Genomic DNA, 26202 nt, shown 5'->3' on the forward strand with positions numbered 1-26202 from the left:
TGGATGACTTATTGGAGAAGGCATCGGATAAGAAGAAATCATTACTTTAAACAAAGAAGACTGAGATCTCTCAATACTGTGGGAAAGGGAAGTCAGGTCACTGGAGTTACCCTAAAGGGGGAAGAGGAAGTAACCGTTTTTTTGGTAACAACCAATGACAAGACAATGATGTTAGAGAAGTGAGGGGCTGTTTCTCAAGGTTCCTTCCAAAGTGGCAGAATATCTCTTCAGATTGTAGGGTCTGGAATTCAGTCCGAGAAGGGATGTATAGGGAATTCTCTTATCCTCCACAATGTTTGAAGATATGCCACACAACATCCCAGAAATTATCAAACTCTCTAATTAATGTACGGCATTCAAAATTTAAAATCTCTAGGAGTGATCTCCCCAGTTCTAGAAATTGAATGTGGAAAGGGTCATTATTCTTGTTTGTTCTTCATAGCATTAAAAAAAAAAAAAGATTCCTACAGTATAATCATAAACTTAAAGACACTAAATCAGCGTATCCTTTGCAAAAGTTTCAAGATGGAGTCCATCAGATCGACAATTTCCCTGATAGGATAGAATTGTGTCATGGCAACTATTGATCTACTGGATGCCTATTATCATGTCCCTATCCATCCAGCTTAGAGGAAATGCTTAAGATTTTGTGTCACTCAAGGCCAACAGGTACTGCACTACCAGTTCCATGTCGTAGCCTTCGGGATCTCAGCGGCTCCACACGTATTTACAAAAATTATGGCAGAAATGGTGTAATACATCATGAACCAAAACATCAGATAGGTTCCATATCTCGATGATTTCCTAGTAACAGAATCATCTAAACTAGTACTAAGAGAATATCTGCAAAGAACCCTTAAGATTTTAACATCCCCAGATTGCCTAATGAGCCATCAGAAGTTCAATTTTGTACCTTCTTCTAGAAAGTAATTTCTAGATATCTTACTAGATTCTCAGAAGCAAACATCATTCCTACTTGAGAGTTAGATAAGATCCAGAATATCTGTCCTACAAAATCAAATAACAGTATCAGTAAGGTTCGCAATGTCAGTACGGGGTCCATGAGCTCATGCATTCAGGCAGTGGCTTGGTCTCAGGCTCATGCGAGAATTCTGCAGTCTTTCATCCTCCTTTGCTGGGAGCAATCCCCATGGTACCTAAACAAGAGGATTTCCTTGCCCAGTCAGGTGAAATCTTCTCTCTTCTGGTGACGCCAACCAATAAACCTGACGAAGAGGGTCTCCTGGTTTCAGTATCCTCTTGACAAGTCATTACAGATGCCAACAAGAAAGGATGGGGAGTTGTGGTCTCCCAGAATTATCATCAGGGAACTTGGACTAATGATGTCAGTCTACAATCTTCCAACTGCAGAGAATTGAAAGCAGAAGATCGTATCCAACAATGTAACCACAGTAACTTACCGCTGTCACCAGGGGAGTTCAAAATACGAACATGTAAAATCTATTTCTTCAGAAATCTACTCTTGGGCAGAAAAACATCTCCTCTCCCTCTCAGCGCTCCACCAACATTCAGGTAGACTTCCTAAGCAGAGAAATCATACAACCAGGATAATTGCGTCTGGATATGGAAGTCTTCCAGATGTTAGTCAATAAGTGGGGCTATCCATGGGGCTATCCAGAGATAGACCTGTTTGCAGGCACGCAGAATGCAAAAGTAGACCAACATTTCTCTTTATACCCAAGCGACGCCTGTATAGCAGCAGACGCTTTGATACACCCCTGGGGGTTCAGACCTTCCCACCAATCATATTTCTACCAAGAATTCTACAGAAGATCAGGAGTCGAGCAGTCCTGGTATCACCTCTCTGGTCATAAAAAGTTGGATAGGGGCATTAAACAGTCTAAAACTGAAAGGTCCTTTCATTCTCCCACCAGTCTACAATCTTCTTCACCAGGTTACAATTTACCATCCAGATCCTAAGATATTACGTCTGACTGCATGGCTTCTGTGTTCTTGAGACTAAGAGCTTATATACCTTTCAGACCAAGTCATTGGTACCCTGCAAAAGACTAAAAAGCAGGTAACAAACACCATCTACTCCAAGATATAGAAGACTTTTTATCATGGTGTGGATCTAGACCTCCAGAGTCCTTCCACCCAGACTTAGTCCACATTCTGGACTTTCTTCAAGATGATCTAGAGAAGATTTTGGGCACCAGCGTCCATAAGGTACAGGTCTCAGCCTTACGGTACAGTTCCACTTGCATTTTGCATGTACGAGTGCAATCTGATAAAACATCGGATTGCTCTCTCTAGTGCAAAGCTGTAGGACAGTGTCCATCTGCAATTGATTTCTCATGCCACAGCAGCATGGGGAATGAATCGCAGCATGCTGCGTTTGGCATTGAGTCTCGGCTCACGCACCCCCATACAAGTTTATTTATAGTGTGTGAAACATAGCACTGCACTCACATGTCATCCGACTGCAGTGCGATGTACACAGAGACATGCTGCGGAGGAGATGGGGAGAAAGTGCTCCCTCTTCTCCACAGCTGTGATACGATCGCAAGATCCCATCACAGTCCCATGACCCTCTGCTGACTTACACAGCAGAGGGTCATTAGCACATTAGCGATCTCACATCGGAAGCTATATGCAAGTGGAACCATACCCTTAAGCTCATTCTTTCATGAAAAACCTTGCGAGCTTTCACTGGATATGAAAATTCATGATGGCAACTTCCAGTTTACAGCCAAGATTAGACAGCTTGATTCCACCGTGGGACCTGAATGTCGTTCTCAAAGGTTTTAACAGTTTCACCTTTTGAACCATTGGTAGTCTTGAATAGAGCATCCTGGAAAGTTGCCTTCATAGTTGCAATCACAACAGTCAGTAGAATCGGTGATCTTCAGGCAATTTCAATCCAGGAACCCTAGCTAAGAATTCTAGAAAACAGGATTGTTCTCCCGCTGGATACATCTTTTCTACCTAAAGTAACTTCAGAATTCCATATGGCTCAGGAAATTGTCCTGCCTTCACTCTGACAAAACCCTGCAAACAAGAAAGAAGAGTTTCACTCTTTAGATGTTCTCAGAGTGGTGCATAATTATCTTCTACTATCAAAACCCTGGAGGAAAAATCAGAACGTCTATTCAGTACTACCCTCAAAATAAAGGCAAAAAGCCATCAGAGTATCATCGCTGGCTGGAATAAGAAGGCAATATACAGAGCATATGAAACCAGAATCTATCACCTCCAGGGAAGTTTATCGCTCATTTCACTAAGACACTGTCTTTTTTTTCTGGGCTGAGAAAGCTAGTCCTTCCATCGAGCAGGTCTACAGCACCGCTACCTGGCCCACAGTCAATACATTTCCTGGACATTATAGATTAGATATAATGTCCAATGAAGATTTGGCCTTTGGGTGAAAAGTTCTCCAGGCCATTATCCCTCCCTGGCATTATTTCTTTGGTATTTTGCCTGTTGTTCTGTCATGGAGAGTGACTAGAGAAAATAGAATTAGACTTACCTGTAATTTAGTTTCTAGTAACTGTACACGACAGCACAGGTAGTTCCCTCCCTTCTTATTTGTATTTATCCAGTGTTACTTTTTGTAAATAAATACTGTATTTTTCGCTTTATAAGACGCACCTGATTATAAGACGCACCCCCAAATTTGGTGAAGGAAAAGAGAATTTTTTTTTTAATGTTAAATGGGGTCCATCTTATAATGCCAGTGTCCATCTAACAAATCATATAGGGTATATGTCCCTCATAGCCCCCCATCCTAAAATTAGCCCCCTTAATCTGGATATGGCCCCCATTATTGAATATAGCCCCCTTTTGCTGGCACACATTCCCCTGTGCTGCCTATGGCCCCCTATGGATTGCACACGTTCCCTGTGCTGCATATGGCCCCCTATGGATTGCACACGTTCCCCTGTGCTGCCTATGGCCCTCTATGGATTGCACACGTTCCCCTGTGCTGCCTATGGCCCCCTATGGATTGCACACGTTCCCCTGTGCTGCCTATGGCCCCCTATGGATTGCACACGTTCCCATGTGCTGCCTATGGCCCCCTATGGATTGCACACGTTCCCCTGTGCTGCCTATGGCCCCCTATGGATTGCATATGTTCCCCTATGCTTCCTATGGCCCCCTATAGATTGCATACGTTCTCCTGTGCTGCCTATGGCCCCCTATGGATTATACACGTTCCCCTGTGTTAGATATCGCCCCCATGCTGCTGCCCATAGTAAAACACTCTTTCCTTACCTCCTCCAGCGCTGATCTCCCTCCTGTCTCCCTCCGTGCTTCTGTTCCTCCACTTCCTGGTTCTTAGTGCCGGTTATGTGATCGGCACAGCAGAGTGACTTCATCTCTGCGTGCCTGCCTGATCACAGTGGAAGCAGAGAAACGGGGGAGAAACGCTGGAGGGGGTAAGTAAAGCTTTTTGATTTTAGGATGAGCAGCAGCATGGGGGCCATATCTAACACAGGGGGTGCATGTGTGATCACAGGGGGGCGCAGGCTCATATAATATACACCGCTCCCCCAGCCCGTCACTGCAGTGCAGTTTCAGCACCACGGTGATGGACAGCGGCTGTGAATATTATATGAGCGGGAGCATGAGATCTAACACTGCCGACCACAGCGTTCACCTGCCCCCAGCAGCGCTCCAGAGCGGACCCTGCAGTGTGTATATATGTGTGTGTGTGTGTGTGTGTCCGTGTATATGTATGTGTGTGTAATATATATATATATATATATATATATATATATATATATATATATATATATATATATATATATATATATATATATATATATATATATATATATATATATATATATATATATATAATCTATCTATCTATATAATGTAATACAATATAATATGTATATATACACACAACCCCCCTTCCCCCCGTATATTCGGCTTATAAGACGCACCCCCCTACTTTCCCCCAAAATTTGGGGGAACAAAAGTGCGTCTTATAAAGCGAAAAATACGGTATGTGAAAAATTCATGCTAGCGTGGTCCTCTAAAACATTGGAGATAGACTGCCGGGAGATGCTATTTGACCTCTTTTGTGTTTCCTATCCCTCCATTTTGTGGTGCTGTCGTGGAGGGTTCCTGGAAACCAAATTACTGGTAAGTCTAATTATATTTTCAGAATCTGTCCAGATACCCATTAGGTTCAATTATTATGATCATTTTTTTCTTTGTTTGTTTGAGGGGGAAGGCTAAAAAGCACTTGCAGTTGTTAGTTTAAGTATCCCTATATGCCAGACAAAAGTGGTTGGAGCTTTAGAATTCCCCAAGCTGCTTGAGCTATAAGTGTCTTAAAAGGTCTATATCTAAAATGACAAGTTTTTCTAACTTGTTACTCCGCACATCGCGTGCACTGTGTGAGAGCCAGGAACAGCGGTCATATGTGCATACTCCCAGCCAAAATCCAACTAGATAGAGATAAGCAATGAAATGTTTGGAGTCTGCAGTCACTCCCTAGACTGCAGACTTGTCATACCAAACAACCCCTTAAACATTTATAGCAGTTTATAGGAGTTACAGAAACAATATGGCCAGCCGAAGTTCTGGCCACTTGATGAATGGCTGACATGGCAATACCCCTTTTTTTTATAGTTTTAGTGGTTACTGCATTAGATATGATATGTGCAATTTGAAATTTCTTTTTTCTTCTCTAAAGGGAGTTTTAATGGTTGGACCACCGGGAACAGGGAAGACTCTCTTAGCCAAAGCTGTTGCAACAGAATGCAAGACTACATTTTTCAATGTTTCATCCTCTACACTTACATCCAAATACAGAGGAGAATCTGAGAAGCTTGTCCGTCTTTTGTTTGAAATGGTAAACCTTCATTTTGATTATAGATTAATCCATTATGTGCATTTAAAATAGCTCTAACTGCTGAATAAAACCCATCAAAATAGTTGTTAATGTTGTTTGTAATTGTAAATACAATTTGTCCTATAAAACATACAAGCGCTCCATACTGTTTCATTGGGAAAAAAAATAGAAGTGACAAAAACATTTTACTGATCACTTTATGAATTAAATGATTTTGGCTCAAACTAATAAAATACCTTAAGGGGACCAAATTTATGTACAACCTATCTTTACTTGAGAAATAATTTTAACCCCTTCATGACCCTTCCATTTTTTTTCTTTTCCACTCCTATTCTTCCAAAAGCTATAACTTTATTTTTCCTTCAGTATAGACGTATGAAGGCTTATTTTTTGTTTGACAAGTTGTACTTTTGAATTAAACCATTCTACCATATAATGTACTGTAAAACAGGAAAACAAAATCCATATGCGATGAAATTGCAAAAAAAGTACAATATCCACAATTGTTTGGGTTTTTTAATTACCATGTTCACTATATGCTAAACCTAACCTGTAGTATGATTTTCAAGGTCAGTAAGAATACATAGATACCAAACATGTATAGTTTTCTTTTAAACTAAGTGGTGAACAAAAAATTCAGAAATTTGTAAAATAATAAAAAGTTTGCTTTTGGTGCCATTTTCCGAGAACCGTAAGATTTTTATTTTTCAGGATCTGGGGTTAAGTAAGTGATGGCTTATTTTTTGATCCCTGAGCTGTAGGGCTGATGAATCTGGACTGTAAAGGTCCAGATCCGCAAGGTTTAAAAGATGCCCGGGTGCTGGACCCGGGATACGGGTGCACGGTCTGGTTCCGGCACTGGGGGAAATTAATTGAAAAATAAAGAAAACAAGAATTAAGTGAGAGTTTCATACTTACGGAGTCATGGCGGCAAACTGCTTCCAGGTCGCGCATTCACATCCTGTACTGCGCAGCTTTCCCCGCCCACCGACCGTTCTGTCGTCTGTGATTGGTTGCAGTCAGACGCGCCCCCAGCCCGTGACAGTGTCTGCTTGCAGTCATTGGTCATCGCGGGTCAGTTATAGGCTACACTCACAGCCGGCGGTCGTTCTCTATGGCTGCTAGCTGTGAGATGTAGCAGAGCTGGATGCGTCATCATGGGACCTCGTGTGGATTACACCGGACCTGCAGGGTGTTGGGGGTTAATAAAGTGGTGAAAGAGGGTGTGTTTTTGTATTTTTTTTCCAAATAAAGGATTTTTTTTCTCTGTTTGTCTTTATTTACTGTCACTTAAAGATTAGTGATGCAGGTATCTCATAGATGCCTGTTCCATCATAACCTAGGGTTTAGTAGTAGCTGTGTGCTGTTATTAACCCCTCATTACCCGATTGCCACCGCACCAGGGCATTGGGAAGAGCCAGTAAAGCACTGGGTTTGTCACATCTAATGGATGCGTCAATACTGGGCAGCTGCGGGCTGAGAATACCAGCCCCCAGCTGGCTTTATCTTGGCTGGGGATGAAAAGTAGGGGGGACCGCACGGGTTGTTTTTTTTTATTTTTTTTAAATTATTTATTTAAATTTAAAAAAAAAAGCCGCATGTGGTTTATCTTAGGCCGTAGTCACACTTGCGAGGGACTCGCACGAGTCTGACATTGCATCACCGGCACAGCCATACACTCTTCTGACAGGAGCATGCATGTGTTTCTAGGGACATGCACGCTCATGTTCAGGGAACAGAAGGCCGTGCCGGCTGATGTCATGGCAGACTTGCACGATCCACACAAAGAGCCACTTGGTTTCACCTTAAGGTCTCAAGCAGGTCATACTGGAAAAGGGCATAAGTAAGCCCCCCAGAATGACCAAGAGACAGCACCCTCCAAATACCAATTGACAAAAAAAGGAGAAAACAGAGCTGATACGTGCAATAAGAATAATTTATTAAATGTAAAAAATTAGTATACAGGACAGAAAAAAGCAAAGGATGGAGAGAAATCACAAGGATCCCATGAACCACATGAAAAAATGATGGTAGTGTCATGATCCAGGCCGACTTTTCCCTGCTGCTAGTTACACCCATCTCTGGCCTGGTCAGGTCAGAGGTTAACTTCCCTTGCCTCGTTCTGGATTCCAGGATGCTATATATTGCCTCCCTACCTATGGCTCACTGCCAGTGATATTTCTGCTTTGCAGCTTGTATACTGGCTCTGGTGAGTGTTCCCGATCTGTTCTGTCTCCCTGCTACTGTGTCCTGACTTTGAACCTACCCCGTTCGTCTGCCTGTTCTGGTCCCTGACTTCTCTCTCCTGTCTGTTGTTTGTGTTTCCCTCTGCATACCTGATCTCCCGCCTTCCATCTTGGTTCTGTTTTCTGACTTTGATATTGATCCTCCCTTTGCTGTGACTCAACTTTCCTGGCTAGACCCTGACTGTTTGACTAATCTATTGCCCCCTGATCGTTCGCCTGTTTACTGCCTGCTGAAGTTACTCTGCTATACTTCAGCTGCCTTTTCTTTACAGTGTTTCTTTGTCTCTCCTTCACTACTCTGCTGCCACCTAGTGGGGATTATGCTATGCTATGACTTATTAGCCTTTGTACAGCGTGACAGGTAGATCAATTTTAAAGTGCCTGAGTGCTGGTTACAAAATACAGAAAAAATGTAGTGACATATATATATAAAAAAATCTGTATAGATGTCATCAAGATAAAAAGGCATCTGTAGAAGGTATCCTTAGATATACAAATACTTGGATCAGAGAGCAAGAGATTGCAATCAGAATAAAATAACCAATATTGATAATATATATAGTCAAAAATGTATGATAACAATACCCCAAAGCACAACAATGGTTCACGAGAACCAAGACCCTAGGGGTCTCACAAAGGTCCCATAAACCTGAAGATAAAGAGCAGCACAAGCAACAGTTATATATTGGGAGATGAAAAAGCACACTTGAGGCAGGGTGGATTTGATTTAAATCGAACTGATTTAAATCACGATTTAAATCACGAGTTAAATCACTAGTCAGTAAGGCTTGATTTAAATCAGTGATTTAAATCAAAGTTTCTACCTAAACTAGTTCTTGCTACTTTAACATGCAAGTAGATGAAGATTTTTAGAATCACTTTTTATATTACTTTTTTCTCCCCAGTTTAATGGGTTAATCATTCATATTTGGACACCACTGTTCTGTTGTACTTAGGAAGGAGAAAAATAATCCTGACCTTAATAACAATTTAAATAGATTTATTCAACTGAAACAATAACAACATTACAGCATAAGTTATTTGCTTAAACAAACATCCATGTTTGTTAACTAATTTGGCTAAACAAAATATATATATTTTAAGAAACTTAGACTGTCAGCCCAGCCGACACATGAAAAACTTAAATACTACTGTCCCTGCTGTCCTCTGTAGCTCACTTGTCGTCATCTTCATCATCATCTTCTTCTTTGTTCCTATTCATAATCTGGAAAAGAAAAACAAGCTTTCCTGCTTTATTGGGTCCCAACCGATTTCTCAATTTAGAATGAATGAGTCCAAAGGAAGAGAATATTCTTTCAACGCCTGCAGAAGAAGCTACTGCTGTTAAAAGTGAAATCATTACTTGAACAGTCTCTAAATCCAAGCGCTTAAGTGACTTCCACCAGTTTACTGGTGTGACCTTCCTTAAAATATCTTCAGCAAACATATATTTCTTGAATGGTTCCCCCTTAGCTCTGAAGTTTATTATAGTTGGCATTAAAGATGGATGATTGCTGGATACCCATGTCATAGCTAACTCCTCTTCCTCAGCACTTAGGTTTTGACCCTGATATTGGATATTGACAATATTTGCCAAAAAATGAGCTGGAGTCAGTGCTTGTCCCATTCGTTTGTTTGCTACTTGTAATTTAATTCTGTCCATGTGTAGTTCTGTTTTTAAGTGTTCACTCAGTTCCTTCCAAATTTCAACAGCATCCGCAATAAAACAGCTATTTTTCTGTATTTTGTTTAAAGCTTGAGAGATGGGTTTCAGGAAGCTCAGCATATGTTCAACATTTCTCTTAAGCCCAATGTTGAGGATTTTGGCCGTGACAGTGCCATCTATTTTATCTCGATTTTCTTCACAAAGTGTCATCAGAATAGGCCAGTTTTTGATATACTGCTCAAAACAGTCCACCACAGAGTTCCATCTAAGATCTTGTGGGAGCGTTAGCTTGGTTCCACCCATCCTTTTCAGAGCTGCTGCAGCAAAATGATTATTACGGAAGTATTTAGCAATTTCAACAACATTAGCCTTTATTTCTGGAACACTTAAGTTTTTGGCTAAGAGGTGCAGCAAATGAGCACTGCAACCATATGTTATTAGCTGCTTTGTATTCCCTCCCTGCTCTTCTAAATCTCTTCTCATCTTGGATACGTTTGCAGCATTGTCAGTGACCAAACTGCGTACTAGACATTTGAATTTTTGTTCACATGTCGTTATAGCTTTTACTGCCACTTCTTGTAAGTATTCTGCTGTGTGTGCATTTCCTGACGTATCAGTTGTTTGTGCAAGGAAGACTTTACCTTCTTCTGTTGTTATACAAGCACATACAATAGGATCATTGTGGACATTACTCCACCCATCAATACTTAGGTTAACAATTTTACCCTCCAGAGCTGTTGCACATTGCTCCATTTCTCTGTCATACACTTGATCCAGCAGTTTCCCTGCAACATCAGCTCTGCTGGGTGGACTGTATCCTGGTCTCAGTGACTGAACCATATTAATGAAATGTGGGTTCTCAGTCAGACGGAAAGAAGAGTTCGTTGCATAAATAAACTGGGCAATTTTTTCATCAATCAACTCTTTTTCTAATCTGCTAGTTCTTATCACAAACCTATCTATGGTGGTTCCAGGAGGTAAAGGTTTTTTCTTCCTTTTGGGTGATGGTGATATGTGGTTGTGGGTGTCTGATGATGATGCTGCTGCTAATGAAGCACTATCCTGGATAGATTACTCTGAAACTGTAGATAGAGGTGGATAGTTTCCAGAATCCATGAATTCCCCTAAAAAAAAAAGTCAATGCTGTTATTTTATTGTTTATTATACAATTTCTGCTTATTGTACACAACACATCACTGCCCCTGCCCCAAAAGGAATATTTGTTTTTCTTCATAACTGTACCAAATGACAGTAACATGCAGTAATAATAAGAAATATAATTTTTCTCACACATGACAGTTCAGTCTTTAGAAATAGGATTCAATAAAAATGGTTACCAACCTGAAGATCCTGCCTGTTCAGAAGTGTTTCTTTGGTCATCTTCATCACTGCACTTCTCATGATGTTGCCTCATTCGCGCCACCAGGCCTTGCATCTCTTTGTTGCATCGTTTGCATTTTGCACGCATGCCTGCCTTACCGATAGGCGAAGGAGCTTCATTAAAATATTCCCAAACTGGGTCTCTTTTACGGCCTGCTGCCATTATAAGGAAAGAATGTAATAAACCTCAGATCGTACACACAAACAGATCCAGACTTGTCTGTCTGTGGCTATGCTGCAGTATTGTGCTCAAAGTTTCACTTTCATTTTCTTGTCTGCTTGCCCTTCCTCCTCCTCACACTTAGATTCACATTCTTCTTATGTTGTGCAGATCTATTCCACTCCAAACAATCAGAAACATATTGTCTAACTTCTTGGACTTGGCACTGAAGGGGTTGATTCTGTATTCATAGGTTTGTAGAACAATAGGATTAAGGTCTTTTTCTCAACTCTGTTCATGTTGTAATATTTTTGCCGTGAAGAAGAGGCTGGGACCTCTGCGGAGTCAAATTCAGTTTTGAGAGCTGCGTAAGTAAAGCGAGCGTCTGTGATAATATAGGAGAGAAACTGCACACTAATCCTACAGAAACCTCTGGAAGAGCATGGCATTGTGAATCTTACACATATACAGCCTTTATTCTACTGAGTTAAACAACTCAGCTTTATCTCATGATGGAAGAACCTTTGGATGGTAAAATATTTTCCTCAAAAAGCAGTTTATTGAAAAAAATCCGATTTTAAATCAAAAAAATCCAATTTTTTTTTTTATTTTTTTAAAAAAAATTATATATATTTTTATCCACCCTGACTTGAGGTAAGGCTCTCAAAAAGGCAACATACAATATAAAGTGTAAGTGAAGAATGTAGCAGGTAGTGGGGTCACAATTCGATGCACTTAGGCGTATAGTGTAATTTACATCAAGTGGTCATGACCACTACCGCAATATAAGTTATGTAAGTGGACCAAAGAGTAGGGCTTACCGATTGTGCAGAGGAGATTCAGGGGAGCCTGTCCACGAGGGGACCTCATGTTCAGAGAGCGGCAGGCCGTGCCGGGTGATGTCATGCCCGACCAGACTTGCACGAGTCTGACATCGCATCACCGACACAGCCGCACACTCTGACAGGAGCGGGCCGCATGTGTTTCTGTCTACATGCACATTTACCATACTGACCTGCAGATACTTCCACTGCTTTCCCTGCCCACCGGCCGTCCTGGCGCCTGTGATTAGTTACAGTCAGCTGACACGCTGCCATTCAGAGTGGGGGCGCGTCTAGCTGCAACGAAGTACACGTGCTAGTGGGGCAAAACAGTGAATATTGAATTGTCGGCTCCAGAAGGGAAAAGTGTAACCCGGAAGGAGTTTGCCGCTATGACACAGCCTCGGTGAGTAGACCGCGCGCGCTCCTACCTCCCTATCCCTTCCACCAACGTTTTTAATCTCCGGATTCTGGTCCCTATTGATTTATATGGGCACTAGATTCCGGAGCGGATCGGGGTTTTTTTTTTTGTTTTTTTTTTGAGCAGTGATCCACCGGTCCTGTTTTTTTGCCAGTCCAATCAGCTGTACTTAGCTGTTTTTACTGATAACATTTTTGGGTTGTTGCAATGTTTTGATCACCTTTTATTGCAATGTTGCATGGACCAAAAAACTTAATTTTCGCCTTTTTTTTTTCTTCTTCATTAAGTTGTTTACCGATTTGAATTAATTTATTTAATATTTTGATAGATCGGATATTTCTAATTGTGGCAATACCGAATAGGTGTATCTTTTAAATTTTTATTTTCAATGGGGCAAAAGGGGTGGTGATTAGTGATGGGCGGACCCCTAGAAGATACCCGGGACTCGTGGCTTCAACCAGGTTACCAAGAAAAAAAAAAACAAAACCGTTTAGGCCCAGAATTGATTCCAGATATCTGCCTGGATGCCGATCCCCATATAAGTCTATGGTGACCAGAATCTGGCGCTTTAAAATGGTGGTAGAAGGGATAGGGGAATAAGAGCAAGTGCGTTATACTTACCAGTCTCCCGCACTGCTATAATGCTACTCCCGATGCCGTTCATTAACCTCATGCATATGCACTGCTTACCCCGCCCACCAGCAGTCCCGGCGTCTCTGATTGGTTGCATTCAGATGCGCCCCCACCCTGTGTGATAGCGTGTTTGACTGCAACCAATCACAGACACTGTGCGTTGCTATAGCATCAAAAGAAATTTTTAAAAAATTGGCATACGGTCCCCCATATAATGATATCCAGCACAGATGAAGCATATGGGTGCAGCCCCCAGCCGTGCTCTTATCTTGGCTGTTTATCAAAATAAGAGGGACTGCAGGAGGCTTTTTTTAAAAAAATAAATAAAAAATAATTAAAAAAATCGGCATGTACCCCCTTTACCCACCCTCCCAATTTTGATACCCAGCCATGATAAAGCCGACAGATGGGGGCTGGTATTCTCAGGTTGGCGAGGACCCATGGTTATTGGGTCCCTGCAGCCGCCCAGGATTATCGCATCCATTAGACCCGACAATCCCGGAACTTTACCCTGCTCATCTCACTTGCTCTGGTGCAGTAGCAGTAGCAAGGGTACCGAGGGGTTAACGACCGTTCACAGCTCTAGATTAGTAATAGACTTTTACAGTCCACGTCCGACCATCACTAGTTGTGTTTTGAACTTTTGGGGTGGGGGGGGGGGAGGCTTTATTATTTTATTCATATTCATTTGTTTTAACTTTTTTTTTTTTTTATTATTATTATTATTATTATTATTATTATTATTATTATTATTATTATTTTATTTTTACCAGAGCTGTGGAGTCGATAATCCAAACTTCTGACTCCCTCATACATGGCTCATGTTTAAGTGATGAACTTACTGTGGTAAAATGGTAGCATCAGGCTTTTAATCGTTACTATGATACAATAGTCAAGCGATTTAGATATAACATAACATATATTTATAGAAAGACAACTTTAGAACACAAAAAAAACTTTAATGAATTGTAAATATGCAATACACTATGCAAGAAGTGAGGGGAAAAAAAAAACATTTTTAACAATAATGTATGGAATAACATTTGTGCAATCTATGAATATTGTTCTGAGAAATAGTATCGCCTCCATCAGATCCTCCTTCATAGATGACCTCAAATCTGATCTAATTATTTTAAGGCTAGATAACAACCTCTCAACATTAACTTGGGTTGATGGCAAAGCCGTAACCACATGGGCAACATCTCTAACAATCTCTGGGGATAAAGGAATTGCCTCATGCACAGTCAGTTTTGATGAACATTTGAATTCTTCTACTTCTTTGAGAGCAAGTGAATACTGTAGCTAAAATATGGTCAAACTGTGTGCTATGGGAGTGGAATCTTTTTCCCTGCTGTAAAGCTTTGTCTGCTCATGTCATTCAAATGTTTTTCAAAATTAAACTCCTCATCTGATGAGCCTGAAGATACAGCAGCAGTAGCACTGGCAGGACCCAAGTTCTCTAAAGGCTGCTTTACACGCTACGACATTGCTAGCAATTGCTAGCGATGTCGAGCGTGATAGCACCCGCCCCCATCGCACGGCCGATATGTAGTGATCGCTGCCGTAGAGAACATTATCGTTACGGCAGCGTCACACACACATACTTGCTCTGCGACGTCACTGTGACCTGTGAACCGCCTCCTCTCTAAGGGGGCGGTGCGTTCAGCGTCACAGCAGCGTGACTGAACCACTGCCCAATAGAAAAGGAGGGGAGGAGATGAGCGGCCAGAACATCCCGCCCACCTCCTTCCTTCCTCCTTTTCCGGTGGACGCAGGTAAGGAGATGTTTGTCGTTCCTGCGGCAGCACACATAGCGATGAGCGATTTTGAACGTTTTTGCGACGATTCAAAATCGCTCATAGGTGTCACACACAACGACATCGCTAAAGCGGCCGGATGTGCGTCACAAATTCCGTGACTCCAACGAGATCGCTTTAGTGATCTCGTAGCGTGTAAAGCCTACTTTACTCTGGGCAGTCCTGTAGCCATTCATCCTAACCACTATCTGTCAGAGGTTCTTTTCCTTTAGTAAGCTGTTGATCATCAAGCAGTATACGATGACTTGGGTCCACATACAGAGCTGCCAGAAGAATTTTATTATCTAATAGCTGTGTCTCTCTCCATTTCATTCAAGCAGCAATGCCATCTGTGATTAAACCTCCTTTTTGCGACAGGTAAAACAGATTCTTCCACTCCTTTATGAAAATGCCAGGACTTAAATCCTCAACTTGTAATTTTTTAGGCAGTGTAAATCGTTGAGGAAGCAATTCCTTCAATTCAGCCACCTGTGTCCATTAACTTTTATTTAGTGTTACCTGAGGGTTGGCCATGCCTACAAGAAAGGGTTTCAATTTAAGTAAAAGCTCAATAATTAAATAAGTGCTGCCCCACCAATTGGCTTGATCAACAGAGAGAACATATATATGCTGGACTATTGATTTATGTACAGTTTATTGAAAGTTTAGACTTGCTTTAAGAAGTACCGTATTTTTCGTTTTATAAGACGCACCCCAAATTTAGAGAGAAAAAAAAAAAAAGTAGAAAAAAATAAAAATAGGGTCCGTCTTATACTCCGGTGTTGTCTTACCGGAGGGGGGCAGCAGTGGTGGTGGAGCAAGGTCACCGGAAGCAGAGGATGTGCTAGCAGCGGCGGGTCAACTGCAGCGGCGTGAAGCAGGCCTGTGATGATGCCATCAGGGTCACATGACCAGAGTCCGCAAGTCCTGCCAGACGGAATGTGCAGCCTTAATAAGCACTGAAGATACATTACACTCCACAGAAGTTCTGTAAATATTAACTGAAGTTAATCGCTCCACACTAAAGTTCTCATTAGGTGGTAAAAATGTGATTGCTTATCTCAACAACAAAAAGGCAAAAAAACTTCTTTATTCCATTCTGGAAAATTTGGTGAAAAGTCCTTCGATTTTATTTTATTTATTTTAATTATGTTTTTTTTACATTTTTATTTTACGGTTTGGGAACTTTGCACATAGGCATTCACTGCATTTCCTTTTTGCTTAATACCAATTAAACTTTTCACTTTAGGCCCGTTTTTATGCTCCAACAACTATATTTATTGACGAAATTGACTCAATATGCAGCCGACGAGGTACCTCTGAAGAGCATGAAGCCAGTAGGAGAGTGAAAGCAGAGCTTTTAGTTCAGATGGATGGTAATTATTACAATGTATAGTATTTAGAAAACTTTGATTTATTTACCTAATGGGAAAACAAGTTGTCTTAGGTGATGTGCGCACGCTAAGTATTTGGTTCAGAAATTTTCTGCACTTTTTGGCAGAAAAGTGCATCAAAAATTTTTTTTGCTGCATTAGGGGCATTTTTGCTACATGCGTTTTTTGTTGTTTTTCTTTTTGACGTCAATGACTGGGTGGGCTACAAAACGCAGGGAAAAAAAACTCCCCAACAATTTACATGCCGCAGATTTTTTCTGCACCAAGATTTGCAAGGAAAAATATACCGTATGTTTCGCTTTATAAGACGCACTTTTGTTCCCCCAAATTTTGGGGGAAAGTAGGGGGTGCGTCTTATAAACCGAATATACAGATTATATACTGCAGGGTCCAGGGGAGGTGGAGGCCGCTCTGGAGCGGTGCTGGGGGGGTTGGTAGAGGCTTGTGAAGCTGCAGGCGGCAGCCTTTGATCTCCTGCATCCGCTCATATAATATGCACAGCTGCTGTCCACCACCATGGTGCTGAAACTGCACCGCGGCGATGGGCTGGGGGAGCTGCGCATATTATCTGCCTGTGCTTACCTTTGATCGCACATGCCCCCTCCCCCTGTGTTAGCTATGGCCCCCATGCTGCTGCCCATAGTAAAATAATAAACTCTTTACTCACCTCCTCCAGCGTGTCTGCCCGGTCTCCCTCCTGCTGCTGTGATCTTGCACGCAGAGATATCTCTCTCTGCTGTCCCGATCACATGACTGGCACTAGAACCAGTAAGTAGGAAGTGCAGGAGACGCTGGAGGAGCTCAACCCCGAGGAGGGTGACACTAGACAGGACACTGCTGCAGAAGGTAAGGAGTTTTTTACTAAAAGCAGCAACATGGGGGCGATATCTAACAGTGGGCCTGTGTTCCTGCAAACAGTGGGCCTGTGTTCCTGCAAACAGTGGGCCTGTGTTCCTGCAAACAGTGGGCCTGTGTTCCTGCAAACAGTGGGCCTGTGTGCCTGCAAACAGTGGGCCTGTGTGCCTGCAAACAGTGGGCCTGTGTGCCTGCAAACAGTGGGCCTGTGTGCCTGCAAACAGTGGGCCTGTGTGCCTGCAAACAGTGGGCCTGTGTGCCTGCAAACAGTGGGCCTGTGTGCCTGCAAACAGTGGGCCTGCAAACAGTGGGCCTGTGTGCCTGCAAACAGTGGGCCTGTGTGCCTGCAAACAGTGGGCCTGTGTGCCTGCAAACAGTGGGCCTGTGTGCCTGCAAACAGTGGGCCTGTGTGCCTGCAAACAGTGGGCCTGTGTGCCTGCAAACAGTGGGCCTGTGTGCCTGCAAACAGTGGGCCTGTGTGCCTGCAAACAGTGGGCCTGTGTGCCTGCAAACAGTGGGCCTGTGTGCCTGCAAACAGTGGGCCTGTGTGCCTGCAAACAGTGGGCCTGTGTGCCTGCAAACAGTGGGCCTTTGGGCCTGCAAACAGTGGGCCTGTGGGCCTGCAAACAGTGGGCCTGTGGGCCTGCAAACAGTGGGCCTGCAAACAGTGGGCCTGTGGGCCTGCAAACAGTGGGCCTGTGGGCCTGCAAACAGTGGGCCTGTGGGCCTGCAAACAGTGGGCCTGTGGGCCTGCAAACAGTGGGCCTGCAAACAGTGGGCCTGTGGGCCTGCAAACAGTGGGCCTGTGGGCCTGCAAACAGTGGGCCTGTGGGCCTGCAAACAGTGGGCCTGTGGGCCTGCAAACAGTGGGCCTGTGGGCCTGCAAACAGTGGGCCTGTGGGCCTGCAAACAGTGGGCCTGTGGGCCTGCAAACAGTGGGCCTGTGGGCCTGCAAACAGTGGGCCTGTGGGCCTGCAAACAGTGGGCCTGTGGGCCTGCAAACAGTGGGCCTGTGGGCCTGCAAACAGTGGGCCTGTGGGCCTGCAAACAGTGGGCCTGTGGGCCTGCAAACAGTGGGCCTGGGGGACGTGTTCAATATAAGGTGGCCATATCCAGATTAAGGTGGCTAATTTTAGGATGAGGGGGCAATGAGGGACATATACCCTATATTATTTGTTAGACGGACACTGGCATTATAAGACGGACCCCATTTATTAAAAAATTCTCTATTCCTTCACCAAATTTGGGGGTGCGTCTTATAATCAGGTGCGTCTTATAAAGCGAAAAATACGGTAAGTAACGTGCGCACAGCACTTCCGAGTTCTCATTGACTTTGCTGGCCCATGGATAGATATGCATTTGTGTCACAAAATTGCACCAAAAAACGCAGCGTGCGCACACAGCCTAAAAAGTAAATAACTTAAAAAAATTATGATACAATGTATATGGGAAAGTCTTAAAAATAGTGACCACATTTTTTCCTCCAATTATCTTCCAGCCTTTGCAAAGTTATGAATTTTTGCTAGTCATGGCTAAAAGTGTCAGCACCTTTTGAAATTGTTCCAGAATCAAAGTATTTCTCCCATCAAATTATTGCAATTACACACGTTTATTTCCTTTTGTGTGTATTGGAGCAACACAAAAAAAGTTAATTGGACATACCATAATTTTACACAAAACTCAAAAATGGGCCAGACAAAATTGTTGTCAAATTAATATTTGGTTGCATACCCTTTAAATTAAATAGCTGTAGTCAATCACTTCCTATAACCATCAATAAAGCTTCTAACACCTCTCAACTGGAATTTTGGATCATTCTCTTCTTTGCAAACTGTTCCAGGTTTCAAATTTGAAGAGAGCCTTCTCCCAACAGCAATTTTAAGATCTGTACACAGTTGTTCAATGTGATTGACATCTGGACTCATTGCTGCCACTTCAGAACTCCCCAGCGCTTTGTTTCCATCCATCCCTCGTTGCTTGTTGAAGCATGATTGGGGTCATTGACCTGCTGGAAGACCCATGGCCTAGGACGTAAACCCAGATTTCCGACACTGTGTCCACTATATTGCGACACAAAATCCTTTTGTAATGTTCAGATTTTATGATGGTTTGCCCACGGTATAGGTACCCAGTGCCAGAGGCAGCAAAACAGCCCCAAAACATCTTTTACCCTCCACCAAATTTGACTTTTAACTTCTCCCCTTTTTATCTTTTCATATTGCCCACACCTGTTACTTGCGCAGGTGAGTATGAACGAGTATCACATGCTGGAAACCAAGTTGTTCACCCACAATTTTGGAAAGGTGCCAACTTTTTATTTTTATTTATTTATTTTTTTGTGTGTGTGCTCTTTCAGTACACACAAAGGAAACAAACGTGTATAACAAAACATGAAATTGCTGTAATTTTCTAGGAAAAATACTTCCTTTTCTGCAACAATTTCAAGGAGTGAATAGTCCGATCCTCACACATCTGTCTTTAGGACTTTTCTCATGCTGCGCCAGTTTTCTAGAATGCACTACCCCAAATTATGTGATTAATATCCAGCCCTCAAGTTTTAAAGCGTGCATTAAAAACACATCTCTTCAGACAATCCTGTCATCTTAACTCACTAACCTAACTCTTCCATGTTCCCCGCCTTCTAAATGGTAATCATAACCTTCTCCCTCCTATTTATGTACTCACATACTCCCTACAGCCAATAGCACATAAGTGAACTTAAAAGATCACTGTCAGATGACCGGATCATGCAACTTTACACAAATTCAATAATTTATTAAAATAATGGCCGACCAGACATTACAAGCATGCTTTACCTTTTGTGTCCCTATATTTCTCCATAGATTGTAAGCTTACAAGCAGGGCCCTCATTCCTTTTGTAGGTACTGAACTATGTATGACTTTGTATTGTTTTTATCTGTATAAGCCTCCCCTTGATTGTAAAGTGCAGCGGAATATGATGACACTATAAAAATAAACTTTATTATTACTATGGATGCCATCACTTTCGGCCATGATTCCATATACTTTAACTTATTTAGCCACCTCCTTACCCAAATTCTATAGTGCAGTGCTATTTCAGTGCCCAGTTATTGCTCTTAAGAAGTGGCTTTCAACTGCTGCTCAACATGAACTCTATATTACGTTCATTCAAACAATATAGTACAAAAATTGCCATGTCTGAATTTGCAAGTGGGATAAGAGTAATGTGATGAATATGATGGTGATCAGATCTTCAAAAGAATTCTGACTGTCATGGCAACCCACTGACCCTCCCACAATCGTGTTGCATGGGGCGCTGATGGGGGTTGAAACTGACCATGGCACCCTCTCAATTTCAGCACTTCGTAGTTGCACTTGTATCAAACAGATCACACAGCTTCTGAGCCCACTCAACACACACAATGTTGACATATGTGCAACTATCTCTTCATTCATTCTCTGACTTGATTCCGCCATCTTGCCAGGCACAAGGGAAGCCAGGGATCTAGGCTACTGGGATTTCTTAAAGGAAATCTCAATAAGATCGACACCCCTACCCCCATAGCTAATATGAGGTGATCTTATTGTCATATACCCATTAATGCAAATTGCGCTGAAAAGTGCACTGGCTTTTAATGAAACAGGAAAAAAATGTTAAATCAAAATAAGAATTATCATCCTTTGAGTGAAAGCTTGGATTTCTGAAGTTATAGAAGGGGAAATTTTGCAAACACAAGATTATTAGATAAGCTGTCTGATTAAATGTTGGACATAGCTATGCAAGATTTTAGAGCAAGAAATGTAATTCCAACAAGAAAGTAACCAGTCTTCCCTTTTTAGGTGTTGGTGGTGCTTCTGAAAATGAAGATCCATCTAAAATGGTAATGGTCCTTGCTGCTACTAATTTTCCATGGGATATTGATGAAGCTTTAAGGAGGCGTTTGGAAAAGCGGATTTACATCCCTTTGCCATGTGGTATGTGGACAGTTTCTTCTTTCCCCTAACTTTTGCTTGAAATGTTCTCCAAGATTTTTTTTCCATTACGGAATTATGTGGTGCTATTTCTTAGGCCGGGGCCACACGGGGATCTACTGCGATCCTCGCATGACACTCTGCTCACGCTGGCAGCACAGCAGGAACCGAGTGTCATGCGAGTGTCACTGCGACTGAGGTCCGATCATGCGATTGGACCTCAGCTGCGGGGGGGGGTAGGGCGGCACTGAGGAGGGGAGGGAGGGATTTATCTCCCCCTCTCCTCCGTTTTCAGCTATTGCCATTCTCTCCCTGCACTCGCGGTACACCGGGTGTACTGCGAGTACAGTGTGATTTTTCTCTCGCCCCCTAGACTTGAATGGGTGCGAGAGAAACAAGACTCGCATTACAGTCGCAGCATGCTGCGATTGTTTTCGCAGTCTGATTAAGGCTGAGAAAATAATCGCTCATGGGTGGTGGGACATAGGCTAATATTGGTCCGAGTGGAATGCGATAAAACATCGCATTCCACTGGCTCCGATTTTCATGCCGTGTGTCTTAGGCCTTATTGTCATGTTTGTAGTACCAGTAGCTGTACTAGTAATGACATAATACCCATATACACTATAGTGATCAGGCATCCCTGCTCGATCATACGAGTGTGGCTATCACTCCTGTAGCAATAGTCAGGCTATTTGACTGCTTTTAAGTGCAGTAAAAAAGGTTGTCTTTCCCTTAATGGAAACATACTGTAGGTAAGATCTTTTTCATATATATCTAATTTTTGGATACTTGGAGGTAGATTCATCAATTGTTTTTATGCTACAAGAGTTCTTAAAAATTGCAATCTCTTTTATGCAAACGGATTTCCTCAAAAAAACTATGCCCTATGGTGTTTACACACTACTTTAAATCAACTCCACCAAAATGGCAGTAGCGGGACTGGTCATGGTCATGCACGGCTGTCCGATTCCTGAAGAGTGGAAGCATATTTTTTCTTTTTTTGCTAGACATGCTACTCTACTTAGAGTAGATGCTAAATTGATTAAGTGGCATGCGCCTCACAATGAATTTCTGTGCCTCTTCCACTGCATCAAGACTGGAATAGTGGGAATGCGCCAGTCTTGATGAATCTGCCTTTTTATTGTGTCTAATTTTTGCATTTTCTTTTCCAGCCAAAGGCAGAGGAGAGCTCTTAAGAATAAATCTTAAAGAGTTGGAGTTGGCAGATGATGTTGACATTGACAATATAGCAGAAAACATGGATGGTTATTCTGGTGCAGATATTACCAATGTATGCAGGTATGTCTTACAAAACCAATGTGCAAAAGTTAATACCAAGACAGTGGATATGTTAATGATAAACTTTTATACTACATTTATCTTATTCAAAATATTAACAATAATGCAAATATAAGAATTAAACTTATTCTTTAGTGGAGAAATTCACTACTAACTTACCTGGTTGAGCCCCTGTAGTAACACATTTGTTATGACAAAGATTAGAATCTGTCATTTGTTTTCTAACCTGAGAGCAACATAATGTAGGGGCAGAGACATTAATTCTAGCGATGTATCACTTGCTTGGCTGTTTGCTGTAGTTTTGATAAAACTGCTGCAAATTTACCAGTTCTCTGAATACTTAGCTCTGCGTAATTCTGTCCCCACCATTGATGGATAGTTTCCTTTGGCACCTTTCTGTCTATGCACAGTGAACAATCAGTGATGTTGGTGGGGTTCCACAGCACTAAAAAGTATGAAGGACTATTTGGCAGAAAACTTGGTGATAAAATCAACGTTTTATCATCAGGAGATTATCATAACTACAGCAAGCAGCCCAATAAGTGACATATCAATGTAATCGGGGTCTGTACACTTACATTATGCTTTTCTCAGATTAGGTGGCAAAATGTAGCAGATTCTCATGAATACTTCTGACATTTAAATGTACGTATCTCCACAGAGATGCTTCTTTGATGGCAATGAGAAGACGTATTGAAGGTTTAACTCCAGAAGAAATTCGCAATCTTTCCAGAGATGATATGCACATGCCCACTACAATGGAAGACTTTGAGATGGCATTGAAGAAAGTATCCAAATCCGTGTCTGCATCAGATATTGAAAAATATGAAAAGTGGATAGAAGAGTTTGGGTCTTGTTAACATGACTCTTAAAAACTTGATGTTAAAGATATCAATTTCCCTGAAGTCTTAATTTTTTCTGTAGTTTATGTAGTTGGCACTGGCTGCTGTTATTTTTTTAATTCTTTGTAAACTATCATGATTCTTAAAATAAAAAAAAGAAAGCATTTTTTTATTCTATTACCTTTTATGTTAATCAGCAGGAGTCAGCCAGCCTTAATGTTTGATTTCTCAACAATAGCTTTTTAGAAGCGATGCTTATGAATACAGGTCTTAAAAATGTGTGAATCTTTAAAATATAAGATTATTTATGTTAAGATTGCATGAAATTGAAGGCCAATGGCTGAGGCTGCACTACTGAGTGATACTTGTGACCTATCCACTCCTGTATCAGACAAGGTATGCTCCTGCAAACTTTGTGAGCATTCAGATCATCAAATACAAAATTAGCTCTATCCTAACTAACCCGAATAGATGTGGGTGTACATTTTTTTCTGACCTTCAAAATGATTCTCAACCTCTTTCACCCAGGGCAATTTTTTGTTTTTGTTTTTTCTTTTTCCTCCCCTTCTTCCAAAAGCCGTAACTTTTTTTATTTTTCCATCGATATAGCCATATAAGTGCTTGTTTTTTGCAGGACGAGTTGTACTTATGAATGACACAATTCATTTTGCCCTATATTGGAATTTTTTTTCACCTTTTATAATACAAGTGTGGAAAAATTGCAAAAAAAGTGAAATTTCAGGTTTTTTTTTTATTTATTTACCATGCTTACGATATGGTAAAACCGACCTTGTAATATGATTTCCTTGGTCAGTATGAGTTTACAAATGCCAAACGTGTAGTTTTACTTTTATCAAAGTGGTTAAAAAAAATTCCGAAGTTTGTAAAAATAAATTTAACTTTTCTTGCCATTTTCCAAGACCCATAGTGTTCTAATTTTTTGGGATTTGGGGTTCAGTGACTTAGTGGCTTATTTTTTGCATCTTGAGCTGACATATTTAATTCTACCACTTTTGTGTAGATACAATGTTTTGATTGCTTGTTATTGCATTTTAATGCAATGTTGCAGCAACCCAAAAACGTAATTCTGGCGTTTGGAATTTTTTCTTGCTACACTCTTCACCAATCAGTTTAATTGATTTTATATTTTGATAGATGGGGCGACACCAAATATGTGTATTTTGTTATTGTATTATTTTCAGTGGGAGCAAAAGAGGGGAATTTAAACTTTTTAGGGGTTTTCCAGATTTTTAAAAACGTTTTATTTTTTTACATTTTAGATTGATTTTACTATTCCCGTTAGGGGACCTTATGCCTGCACCGTCCGATCGCTTCTGTCAAGACAAGCCATTGACACCCTGTGATTGCATCACGGGGCCACAGGCAACAGTGCGATGCCTGCCGGAGCATGTTAGATCCACTCACACCTGTTAGCTATTGATCAGATCAACAGATATGTACAGGCAGTAATTAAAGGACCATACTTAACCAAAGACGCATATATATGTCCTTGGTTGTTAAGGGGTTTAAGAATCCTTCCCAGGTTTTTTTTTTCTTCCAGACTGTAGCACCCAACTGTCGCACTCTAAACTTCTCATATATTGTGTACTTACTGTATACCTATGTAGTTTGGTGTCCTTGCTCCCCTCCTTTGTTGAAAAATGGCTCCTGGTCCACTTTGGAGAAATGGATGTACTATAATGCTGAGCTACTGTACATTATTCCATCCAACACAATATGATTGCTGGAGTAGGACCAGTGAGGCGTTCCTTCGTGAAGGCCTGTTAATGGTGTCGGTCACAATGATAGCCGGATATTGGTCTGGAGACCACGTGGGGAAGACAAAAGCAGGACTTTGCTGAATAACCTAGACCTGCATTCCAACCTGTATTGTAATCTTCTTCTGTACCATAAAATATTAAGAAAATCTGGAACTCAAAAAGACATATATTTCATACCATTGGTGCTTTTTTTGTTTAATGGACCAACAAAAATTGTGTAAAAATAGTGTAACGTTTTGGTCAATCTTAGCTGTTTGTCAAACATGCACTACAAAATAACAAGACAAACTGTATATAAGATGGTACAGGATAAATAAAAATATAATTAAAATCAAGAATAACAAATTGGAACTTTTGCATTATATGTACATAGAAGCATACCAGCATTCTGGCTGACCAAAGTCTACAGTGCCCACATATCCAAAATTAAACAAAAAGATGAGAACTATAGAGCAAATCTATGTCAATGGATTGTACGTCATGCAATAACAAGGAGATCATCATTCATAGGCAAATAAGGAAGCTTCTACCATCCTATTGAGACAGTTTCCATAATGTAAGTATGAAAAGAATCCCTGATCCCTGTCTGAGAAAGAAAAGAATCAATCATATATTCTTACCAAGGTTGATGATTTAGAGGTATACATGATGGCATGCAGCATTAGAGGAATGGCGACAGCATTGCTAGGGCAGAGCGCTAACAAATGATAGTGTTGTGGCCATTTAATAGCCCAGCATTATATATATAGGGGAGAATTGCAGCCATGAAGACTGGAAGTGAGTTGAATAGCACTAATTGGTAGATGTATCACGTCCTGTTACATGATGCTGACGATATTTGGTATTCTAGAAGAATCTGGCCTCGGAAACTGGAAGCCACTATCTTGGATAGCAATAGTTGCTGTTAACACACATCCGGATAAAATATACGGATGTGATGTAGTTGTTGATGTAGTTGTAGGTGGACGAAATAGTTCAAATCATGGGCTAAAGGGTAGGGGTGACCGTAGAAAAAAGGTGACAAGAAGAGAAGATAAGGAGTAAATTAAATGAAAAAGTAGGAAGAACGCAAAAAGGGGGGGATTTACATAAATGAAATAAAGGTGAAAAGGAAAAAGGAA

The 26202-nt window shown here is 41.4% G+C and overlaps 1 protein-coding gene across 2 annotated transcripts in view; it reads left to right on the forward strand.

Moving 5' to 3' along the window:
- Window positions 1-25822, forward strand: part of KATNA1 (katanin catalytic subunit A1) — a 116633-nt gene extending 90811 nt beyond the window's left edge. For both annotated transcript variants that reach the window (XM_075339789.1, XM_075339790.1), the window contains exons 7-11: window positions 5672-5830; window positions 16203-16329; window positions 21025-21159; window positions 22332-22458; window positions 23120-25822. In XM_075339789.1, the coding sequence (XP_075195904.1) occupies window positions 5672-5830; window positions 16203-16329; window positions 21025-21159; window positions 22332-22458; window positions 23120-23318 (747 nt within the window). In that variant the 3' untranslated portion in view covers window positions 23319-25822. The remainder of the gene's footprint in view (window positions 1-5671; window positions 5831-16202; window positions 16330-21024; window positions 21160-22331; window positions 22459-23119) is intronic.
- The last annotated feature ends 380 nt before the right edge of the window (window positions 25823-26202 follow it).

This window comes from Anomaloglossus baeobatrachus, chromosome 3 (assembly GCF_048569485.1).
Source record: "Anomaloglossus baeobatrachus isolate aAnoBae1 chromosome 3, aAnoBae1.hap1, whole genome shotgun sequence".
NCBI classification, from domain to species: domain Eukaryota; kingdom Metazoa; phylum Chordata; class Amphibia; order Anura; family Aromobatidae; genus Anomaloglossus; species Anomaloglossus baeobatrachus.